Raw genomic sequence first — 11,596 nt, 5'->3', positions numbered from 1 at the left:
GAAAAATTCACATTATTTTACTTGAAAATATAAAATATTACAACAAAATATTGATGTTACAGATTGTGCTACTACATATTAATTTGTAATAATACAATGACGCAAGGCAAGACTCACAAAGGGAATATAAAGACCTGACAGAAAACACTCCCTGCGGCTATGAAAGTAGCCGTCTCTTTGAGCACAACACATATGTGACAGTACAGTCCTAGTAAAACGAGGCCATCCCTCTGTAGGGATGTATCTGTTGGGATTTAGTCCGAGTCTCCCTCCTCCAGTCCTACTGCCCCCACCGCTCCGGCCAACTCCTCCTCACTGCCTCGGAGACGATCCCCTGGACACACAAACATGGACGGTCAATCTGATTCATTCATTCACTGCATCATTCAAACACGAGTTGCATTTATGTGTAGCTCCTATGCATGGGCCATAACTCCAGTTAAGGTCTTTTCAGGTTGAGGCATCCCTTCTCTCCAACAGACAGTACACTGCTGGCAGGCTGCAGTTACTCCCAACACAGAGCCAAATAAACAATGCTCTTCACAATAATAATAAATACAGCCCACTGCCATGTTTTAATTTACATCAAAATGTAGCTGCTGTAACCAAACTAAAAAGGAGTGACTGTTTATGTTTATATGCCATTGTAAACTAACATTAACTGGGTAATTGTGAGTACACGTGTTAACACAAAACATGGCTACCTGTACTCTCAATGTCAACCATTTAAACAAGGGGAAAACCATTTACATTTAAACTATTTTGTGTTCACCATGAAAGCACATGCCTATTATTAGAATGTGGACCACACATCAGTGGAGGAATCACACCAGTGATGTTATCAGATGGCGTCAAGCCTCTGGAGTCTGGAAACCACAAAGCAATTAGCCTAATAATCCCCGCCTATCTCAGACATGCTGGCCTCTGTGGTGTCAGAAAACAATTCAGTGATAAAACACAAAAACATGAAATAGGAAATACTAACGGATGAGCTCGGCGATGGCTCTCTGTGTTCTCCTCTCCAACTTCTCCAGTTTCTTTGCCACATCACGCTTTAGATCCCTAGGTTCAGAATCACAATAAAAAGACAATGTCAGAAACAAGTTATTAATTATATAACGATTTTATGCACCATATTTTAAAGAAAGGTCTTACCAATCTGGTTTTCTTGGGGCGAGGTTGGCCAAATCCTGAGGAAAGAAAACAGCTGAATATGGCAACTACAACAACTACTATACTTCAACAAAGGACATCACATTTGAAAAGAAAGGAGTACTCACCACTTCTTCAATGATGGGCTCTGGATTAGCTGCCTCTAACTGGTCTTTTACTTTATCCTCCACTGCAAACAAAGAATATTTGTCATCAGTCAAACGATATGTAATAATAGCAGCAGGAGTCTGTAAGCAATACTCAATGGCCGCCGTTCAGTAGCAGACCACGTATAGCACATTCCTAGAGGCAATGTGATATTAACAGTACTGTAACAGTAAAAATAATTTTGAAGTTACCTAAGTTATTGTTTCTTCAAAGCTTGTTTATGAAGAGTTCTCACCTGATGCAGGTTTGGCTTTGGGCACCTGCCTCCCCTTCAGCTCTTCATCCTCTGGAGTGTAATTCCTCAGCTTCAGCTCTCTGAGGACAGAAATCACCATGCATTATCACTCAACAATGCACTCTCACTCTTTTCCCCACACTCTTGTGACCGTCCAGGAGGTGGCAGTGTGGGCAAATATATCCCACCAGAGATTAAGGAGCATAAAGGACCATCTGCAAACCCCACACAGCTGCACATCTAAGGTCTAGGAGAGGTTGGGTATAATGTCCCTCTTTATTCCTATGAACACGTCTGATTAACATGTTCCACCTGCTCCTGGGCACAGACTTGCAGAGAGCAGCAAACAGCTGAGGAATGCTGTTCTTGATGTTGAATTACGCAGTCTTTCATCACATCTCTTGGCAAGCTTAGCTGACATCTCTGCAGATTATACAGAAAGTCCAGAGGCAGAGGTAAACTATTGTCTGACCGAGCACGGACCAAGAGTTATCAGCTGCTCCGAGCTTAACATGGATTCGTGACGAGGCTCGAGAGGGTACACTCTTGATACATTCATCACACCACTGCTGACAACAGACAGAACGATGCCTTGTATGGGTATGGGCAGGAATGCTAGTCATGTTCTGCCTTTGGCTGCCTGAGGGCCCCTCTTCTGTCTCTATGCCTCCTGAATCTCTCCTGACAAGGAATATGTCTTTCTATCCATCTCATCCTTAAATAGAATACTCATGCCAATCATATTGCAGTCACAATAAATCAAATAATAAAATGTGTTTTTTTAAACCATGTATTGCAGTTATTTGAAGTAAAACACACATCTTAATATACATATGACATGAATTGAGTCTATATAACTACAATAAAATGAATTAAATACACTGACGGAAACTACATGACTAAGCTCCACAGTTACAGTGTTACAAAGTCCAGATGCCCTGACAGCAGGTTTCTTAGCTTGGAGTTTGGAGTAGCCAGAAGGCATCTGTTCAACTTTATTGTAGGCCAAAGAACAGATGGGAATACAGGGACTGAAAAACATTCCACCACTAGCAGGACAAAGGAAAAAACAGGATATACAGACTGTACTTGTAAATACACTGTTTGTTTTTTTATTAACCATCTCTTAGTTCAATGCATCCAAACCTTTACAGTGTGTTTACACGTATCCACTTCAAAACGCACCGTGGAATCAAAGAGAGCCAGTGATAAATGCAGAGCACTGACCCAAGTGTGTCTCTTTTTCTTAAATGTTTAGAGTGGACTGTGCCTGAAGAGGTGCAGCAAAGTGTTCAAATGTTTACACTGATATCAAGCTACCTGCTCCATTCACCAGAGCAAAAATAGCTCCAGACAACAACCAGCCTTTTCATTATACATGAGCCACGGAGATTGTTATGGCTAACATAATTAGTCATATCGATATTTTAGAGGCTTTTGAACTTCCTTGAATTGTATTTGCTTTTTTAAAATAATTATCCTCTAATTACCCATCTGTCTTAAAGGAAAACAGCAGCCCTAACAACAACTAACAAGATGAGACATGAAAAGCAGAATGTTGCCGTTTGTGCAATAGGCTTGGAGGAATGTATGATAAACAAGCTACTGTTTTCTTGTGGATTATTCATTTCAGTAGCAATACCATTAAGAAAAAAATGTTGATTGTTGTGTTCGTTCATGCTTGGCTTTGGCAATTTGATCTCCCATGAAATTTTAATACTTATTACAAGATACATTACACTCATACCCTGCTACAAATGTGTTTCTTGATTTAGCAAAACACAGCTTAAAAACACCCAGAGTACATTCAACTCTACACATTTATCTTCACTGACAAATGTATCAGTTAAGCATTTAAAGTGCAGCTATTTTCATCCTCATGAGAGAGATCTGTCCTGTTGGACTGGAGGAAATATAGCTCAGTCACTCCCTCAGTGCTGTCAGTGCAGTCATTAAATATAAACAATGGAAAAAAGTTCCTGTAGGACAGGAAAGATGGCTGCGCCTTCCTACCGTCTAACACACAAAGTTGAGTAAACTGCAGGATATTTGAGCAGCTTATAGCACGAGGCTGTGATCCAGCCCAGTGTAAACACTGCATCTCATGACCAGGGGGCGGTTTCACAAAACCTAGATAGCGGATTAAGCTGGGATTTTCCAGGTTGCCTGGCTGAATTTAGCTGTGACTTGGTTTTCATGAAAGCAGTGGCACATAAATTACCATGCAGATTTATTCTGTGCAGCTAGCCTGCTCCAGACCAGGCTAACAGCCAGGCTTGATTACTCGTCGTGGTGCCTTTTCTGTTCAGTCAGCAATCACTCCGATGTAAATCATGACATGCATTGCTTGTGTGAAAAATCTGATTCACAACACAACAGCCATGTTTGTGTGTGTGGTGTGATGAACCCACCTGTGCTTTTCTTCAATAGTATCCTCTAGTGAAGCTTTTTTGTTCTCTGGCTCCCCATCTTCCTGCTCTCGCCCCTGTTAAAATAGCTTGATTAAAATAACTTACCATACAGTATTCTCAACATCAACCTGTCAGTGGACTGGCTAGAATGAGCATAGATTAACACTGTATTATGCCTTTAAAGTGCTCATATTATGCTTTTTGGCTTTTCCCCATTTTCTTTATTGTGTTATAAAAAAAAGCCCAAAGTCCACCCCAAAGGGAGTTACCATCTCCAACAGAAAACACTGTTCACAAACTGCTCTATTGTAGTCCAGCCTTTACTTCCGTGACGAACGTGTGTCACTTTGTAACACACGTTATAATGCTCGTCTAGCTGCTAGCATGGCACTCCCTCATACTCTGCTTCTGACTGGGTTGTAGTCCTAGGTACTGCGCATGTGCAACTCCCAACAAAGATGGATCAGAAGTGAGATGCCTCACTCTGTAGCTAAAACAGAGACCTCAACACACAGGGGGAAAAGAGGAGCTGCAGCAATGTGCAGTACAACATAAATATGGTGTTTTTTGAAAATTAAACCATGTAAACCTTTTTTTCTGATATAACCTCTAAATACAATTATGAACCTGAAAAAGAATCATAATTTGAGCACTTTAAGAATCTCGAAATGATTAAATAAATACTGACAATACAAACGATGACCCCTAAATACAATCTTAAAAAATTAAGCTATGGATCAGCCCATTTCAGAGCTCTGGCACAGTAAAGATACATACCAAAATTGAAAAATGGGCCTAATAAATGACATGCTCCTTAAAAACAACCACAGCAAGACAGACTGTGGCCTATACTACTAAACTAGCCACACAATGATGAAATTGGCTTGGGGAAAGGCAGAAAAAAAATGATACTGACCCCAAGTGAAAAGTGATAACAAAAGACATTGAACCCCTCCCATCTTGCATTTTCCTGAAGAGGTTTCCTGTCCAACTGCTAGAACAATTCAGGGGAATGACTTATTCTTGAAGTGTAGTACAAAAAGGAAATCAACCCCAGGCTTCAGGAATGTCAACAGCCATTTATCAAACATTGCTAGTCAAGCCAGTGTGCCTCTGCTAAACAGCAGCTTAGTGAAACACTGCCAAAACAGTGGCTTTTACATTAAACAGGGTTTCCTGTTGCAAGACAAATTCATATCCAGAACCGAAAAATTGTCATAGCGGAGCAGAATAACTGTGTAATGTTTAAATGGTTTAAAACAGACAGCAGCCCTCGGAGAAACAACTAAAACTCTGGTGCAACGACCTGCTCTCAGTCCAGTATAATACATGAGTCAAGACCAAAGGTGTGTGTTGATGACATTTTGATTTGATTTACAATTATCATGGGAAAGATTTGCTCAGCATACAACCTTATCTTGATAATAACTGATAAGATACAATTCTCAAACACTTCTTTAATTTCACTCTACAGCGTGTGTAGTGACTGCTGAAATGTGCTGTTATTTTGTTGTTTTGCTGTTTGCTTGCTACTTATGTTTTATTCACAGATACACCGTTTTTCATCTGCACTGTTCATACAACTGAGACAAGTACTCTTTTACAGCAATAAAGTTTCTCCTTTTTGACTAATGTTCCTCCACCTTCCACCACTTATAAGTCTGCATTCACACTGACTGCGTTGAAAACGCAGGTCTGCCCGTTCATTATGAATAGGGGTAGTGCGTTTAGGCTGTGGCAGTGGGTGCTGCAGGGGGGAGCCAAAAATAAATAAATAAGCAGCAGCCTGTGGCAAAAAGTTGAGACCGATTCAACTTTTGGAGAAACGCAAACCGGCATCACACTGCGGTGGCCAATCATGTAACCAGCGTTCAAACTTGTCGTTCCATTTTGAGGCGGTGTGAGAGTCCAGCACAGTAAACATCACTGCCTCTATTGCTGCCACAAGAACGTTTTAAAACACTACGGAGGGTAAAAAACAAAAACGCAAGCACTTAACTGCCCAGGAGTTTGTGTAACAACAGATCACTGTTTCCTGCAACAACAAAGCACAGTAGCTCGTTGTCTTTTCTTTCTCTGTGAAATAAAGCCACGTTCAAGTGCAGGGGCAATTTGCAACCCTGCTGCAAATTGCCAGTGTGCCAGTTTAGCTGGTGATCTTGTTAACTGGTGATATTTGCATGAAATCAGTGAATATTCAACAAGGCCCTGCCCTGCGTTCTGCTCTGCCTCCGCCCCTCGAGTGCCAGAGGTTCACATTTTCACAAAGTGTTTGCAAGTGAGACAAAATAATGGATATCGCTGAAAACATCACCAGTTTATGTGTAATACATGTCCGTTTAAGCATTATCCACACAAATACGACATACTGTATGAATGGAAACAAAATAAAACGAAACGACGCACTAGAGATCTAGCTGGGATTCGAACCTTGGATGTCATGGACAAAAAAGTTGATGGACCAGCTTCTACATCATCTATACCACTACACTACACACCACTGAAATGATTCTGTGATTTCTATCTATATATTGGACTTTTAGTCTAAGTTAACACAGGTTAACATATGAGAGAAATATACACCCATGTTAACTGGTGATATCACAATTTAACATGGGCAAATGCAAGCCTCGAAACAGGCATGGCCCCACTTAACATTTTATTCCGTTTGGGGGTAAAAATGAAACACGTCAGTCATGCTCAAACGTGATCATTTATCATTGTTATTGTGGGCCATCTCATAGGAAGAATGTGTAGGCCTATCTCAGCACAAACAGTCTCTTTCAACCTGTGCCACAAGTCAACTGATTATAGTTATGTTTAAGTTCATTAGACCCATAGTATGTCTGTGTCGACCCAGAATCACGATTTTTGTCTTATGGTATACACTATTGTTATGACCATATGGCCATTGAATGCGTGGGCGACTCAGTGTTATCTTAGTCTGGTTAAGTTATGAATTGAGTTGCAGCGAAAGTCTAGTGATTTGAAGTGAAGAACATATGAAGCTTATTTTCTCAAGAGTTTGACTTTTATTTATCCCACACATAATTTGTTGGCCTACTTTGATGACACAAAATGGTCATTATGGTATATGATTACAAAACTTTGATGTACTGAGAGAGTTTGATAACATTCAGATATGTTGCTGTTTCAGATTCCTAATATGGGTCTAATGAAATTAAACATAACTATAATCAGTTGACTTGTGGCACAGGTTGAAAGAGACTGTTTGTGCTGAGATAGGCCTACACATTCTTCCTATGAGATGGCCCACAACAACAATGATAAACGATCACGTTTGCACATGACTGACGCGTTTCATTTTTACCCCCAAAACGGAATAAAGTGTTAAGTGGGGTCATGCCAGCTTGTTGTACATCAGTTAGGTTTTGGTATGTGAGGCAAAGATGAACCTACTTCACTGTTTTCGAGGTTTGCATTTGCCCATGTTAAATTGTGATATCACCAGTTAACATGGGTGTATATTTCTCTCATATGTTAACCTGTGTTAACTTAAACTGAAAGTTGTTTCGTTTTATTTTGTTTCCGTTCATACAGTATGTGTCGTATTTGTGTGGATAATGCTTAAACGGACATGTATTACACATAAACTGGTGATGTTTTCAGCGATATCCATTATTTTGTCTCACTTGCAAACACTTTGTGAAAATGTGAACCTCTGGCACTCGAGGAGTGGAGGCAGAGCAGAACGCAGGGCCTTGTTGAATATTCACTGATTTCATGCAAATATTACCAGTTAACAAGATCACCAGCTAAACTGGCACACCGGATCCCCTTTTGCTGGTGTGAACGTGCCCCAAGTGTGTTTTTACTGCCACAACAAGAAATGTTGACTGCATGATGATGACCATTGTCCTCTCTTTGAAAGAGCTTAACACAAATAGGTAATATCAGACCTGGTTCACTCACACTGTGGCACTGGTGTCAAATGTATGTCACCTCATCCATGACTGTAGTCGGGTTGAAGTTTTTTTTAAATGAATTCTTTCTGGTTAGCTAGTGTTGTTTTCAGTTTCAGAAATATTGCAGATGGTTAAGAAGTTTTAGCAGTTTATTAAATGCCTTGTTAAGAGGCTTGTTTGAACCATAGACTGTACAATGTGACTTTAGTTTGTGTAACGTTATAGTATCTCAAAACGGATCTATAAGCTAATTGTTTGTGCCAATTTACTGTAACAGACATGTCGCAGCTGATCAGTTTGGGTGATGCTGGTCATTTCAGCCAGATGTGTGTATTTCATTAGTAGTTCAAAACACCGTCATAGTTCTCATTCATTTGTATTAACTAAGATTTAGCTAATATATTATTAATTTGTATACATGAGTAGAGCTTAAATCACTTTGTTATTGTCTCTGAGAAAAAAAAGTCCAAACAAGTTAGCGTCGGAGATTAGCTGCACAGGCAAACCAGATAAACTACAAATGCAGTACAAATAACAATTAAATATAGAACTTAACGAGCTAGATCTGAATTAAATAGGTAAACCTAAAATAACCTAACAGCACAACAACAAAGCCACGAGCCGAAGTTATGATTAATTTGCGAACTACATACATATGCTAACGTTAGCTACAAGCTAAGTCGGCTAATGTTACCTCACTAACAAAAAGAAGCAGCTGGCTATGATGCATTTATCAAAAAACCAGACATCACAAGACAAGACACTTACATAAAGTTGTTTTTCTCGTATTGCTTTTAGCCTCTCCTTTCTCTTCAGGGCCTGCTCCTGTAGTGACCCAACATTTCGCTCCATGTCTCTGCACGCTGCTCAATGCTCTCTGAAATCTATTAACGATCCTGACTGAGGATGTAAACTCGACCGTCGAACACATCGATTGCAGTGGCCTATCAGATCATGTGATATTGTTATCTTTTGTTGAAACGTTTCTTCAAAATCATTGAATTAGATTGATCAAATTTGAAGAATTCATATTTCAAAATCAAACTTCTACTTAGGATAATGAGATTTTCCACATTTGAAACAGAACAGCTTTTGTCGGGCTCAGATGTATTGGCACATAGAGTAGGCCTACTTGAACTGATTTCACTTTCAGTAGCTCTAGGTTATTTTTTGGATAATATTTAAACATACGTATGGACTATTAGCAGACCTATACATTAAGGGGAATACAAAGGACAGCCTGGCACACTGTCCCGCCTGTTGATGGTCACACTGTCAGGTCCTGGTTAGGAATGTAGGCCATCGCCATGGTAATACAGCTGCCTCAAGCTTCACTGTGTCCATCCTCCTCATGACAGTGTATGACAACACAAACCTGGTTGTGTTAAAGGTGCTAAAAAGGTTAAATATAATAACACTAATAAATCAACTAATTACCCATTTGTAGTACATTTTAGTGGTTCATTAAGAGACAAATGAACTCCTGTTATACCAAAGCAGATAGGAAAACGTTGTCTGTAATCTATCAACTCAATACAACAGACACACCACTTGTCTAGCGAAAACGTGCATTTTCTCACACTCTACAAGGTGTTTTACATACACAAACCATATGCTAAACATGTAAAAAAAATATATATATATATGATAAACCCATTAAATATAATACTTTGTTAGACAGAAAAATCACCCAACTGCATCCAATAAACCTGACTCCTCCAAGAAGTGTCAAGAACAAAGTTATTTCAGTAGGCCTATATATGTCTTATATCATAATACTTTTTTTTAGGGAATTGAAATGTATGTGAAGTGTCTCATTTTCATAAAAATGGGTAAGCTGTTGCCAGACTTCCTTTTGCAGGGAGAGACGAAAGGACCATTTTTCAAAATGAGCACTAATTTTGACAATTGTGTAGCCATACATTTCTGCTGCACATAATTCAATACTTTTACTAGAGTAATAGTTTGAATATATTCCTATATTTTACTTTTAGTATCAATTAATTGTACCAATGTAGTCTCTCCACTGTTAACATGATTATGTCTTCATCAGGAATATGATAAAAGTATGTGCAATAATTATTTATTAGCCTACAGCCTACTAATTCACCAGGAACCATTGTTGAACCAGTTGTTAGAGTCTGAAGTTCAGTCGTGTGTGTTTGTGTGTCTCTATGTTATCAGAATGTTGCTTGCTGTGCAGCTTCATCCTCAGTCTACTGAACTTGCACAACACTTTTGTTTTTAACAAAATATGATAACTTTGCACATGTGAGGTCATAGGCTGCCCATTCTGTTGCAAATGCTGCAGCATTTTATCAACTTCCCTTTGCCAGTCAGTAAGAGGAGTCCTAGAGAAGCGATGATGAGATATGTGTGTGTGTGTGTGTGTGTGTGTGTGTGTGTGTGTGTGTGTGTGTGTGTGTGTGTGTGTCTTTAAGAATATCAGCCTACCTGTGAGCATACAGTCAACTCATGTCTTGTTAATAGAGTCAGACACTGCTGATAACATGCTGCTGCTCATCACAGATAACACAGGACTGTACACCTCCAGGCTGACCAAATCCTCATGAGCAGCGCAGTCATTTCTTGGTCTTGAGCAAATGGCATCTGTCGCTTCCGTGGGAACTCTCCCCAATAGGAATCACACAGCAACAAGCTCGCTCTAAACGCGGACATGGGTGTTCCTGCTCCAGACATGCATTTCCACGCATTTTTGTTCCTGGTTTTATAATTTAGACAACGACCGCACCGTGGCCACGCTCATACCGTGATGCTGTGCTTTTTCATGCCACTGTGATAACTTTGCGTGTCGACACAGAAATCACTTTTGCGTGGATTATTGTGGCCGAATTTGCAGGAATGGTTCCTAGGAGCGTGCCGCGTCCTCCTGCCTTTACGAAACAACTTCAAATAGCCTCGTCTTTGACCATGCTTACCAGTATATGATTTATTTAAAAATAGGAATATGAGCAACCACAAGTGCGGCGGGATGGCATCGAAGGAAAAGCTGTATGAGCTGTGGATGTTATTTTACACGAAGGTGAGTGCAAGTCCGGAAGACCTGACGGTGACACCTGTTGCAGCAGGTCCTCTGCCTGAAGTTTATAACATAACCCGATAAACATGACCATAGTATGTATGTATGTATGTATGTATGTGTGTGTATATGTGTGTGTGTATATGTGTGTGTGTGTGTGTGTGTGTGTGTGTGTGTGTTCTCTACTGCAGCCGTGTTGTGTATTATCAGGTCTCTGTCATTTGTTGTAAACGGTTACATGAGGAAGTCGTTTTTTTTGTGCCTATTTGTACAGCAGCTGTTTATTTACCAAGTGGTGGTGGCTGTCCTGCGCATAGGCTACTAGAACTAGTATATCGTGTCATGTCACATGACTGTGTCATTGAGCCATTTAAGTTATTGAAAGCAGTAAGTAATCGTGGTATTTGAAGCAGATTAACCCACTAAATGAAGTGTGTTTTTGATCCTGTACCTGCGATGCAGGTGTCACTAGGCTACTTCCTGTTCTTTCCTGTGTCTCTTCCTCAGTTAAGCATGTCACATTTAAACCATAATAGGATTCATTGATGGAGCCTGTTTTATTGTTCACGGAAATATTCTCACTTATTATGGAACATATATTTTTGACTTGGTCCCAGATGCACAATGCCTTTTACTCTATAGTTCAAATATTAAATAAGAAACA

General features: G+C 39.8%; 2 protein-coding genes across 5 annotated transcripts in view; one reads left to right on the top strand and one right to left on the bottom strand.

Moving 5' to 3' along the window:
• Positions 1–2: 2 nt before the first annotated feature.
• ccdc12 (coiled-coil domain containing 12) lies at positions 3–8,779 on the bottom strand. The gene is made up of 7 exons (XM_078253077.1): positions 8,661–8,779; positions 3,967–4,040; positions 1,556–1,635; positions 1,281–1,342; positions 1,156–1,190; positions 986–1,062; positions 3–334 (listed from the first exon to the last, which is right to left on the bottom strand). Exons 1-7 carry the CDS (start codon positions 8,742–8,744, stop codon positions 255–257), a joined length of 492 nt encoding a protein of 163 aa, XP_078109203.1. The 5' UTR covers positions 8,745–8,779; the 3' UTR covers positions 3–254.
• Positions 8,780–10,368: 1,589 nt separating this feature from the next.
• nbeal2 (neurobeachin-like 2) overlaps positions 10,369–11,596 on the top strand; it is a 35,379-nt gene continuing 34,151 nt past the window's right edge. For all 4 annotated transcript variants that reach the window (XM_078253072.1, XM_078253074.1, XM_078253071.1 and 1 more), the window contains exon 1: positions 10,369–10,935. In XM_078253072.1, coding sequence (XP_078109198.1) covers positions 10,861–10,935 — 75 coding nt within the window. In that variant the 5' untranslated portion in view covers positions 10,369–10,860. The remainder of the gene's footprint in view (positions 10,936–11,596) is intronic.

The sequence above is a fragment of the Sander vitreus genome, chromosome 6 (genome assembly GCF_031162955.1).
Source record: "Sander vitreus isolate 19-12246 chromosome 6, sanVit1, whole genome shotgun sequence".
Taxonomy (NCBI): domain Eukaryota; kingdom Metazoa; phylum Chordata; class Actinopteri; order Perciformes; family Percidae; genus Sander; species Sander vitreus.
Note: the sequence above shows the minus strand (reverse complement) of the source record. Positions and strands in the feature narration are given on the sequence as shown.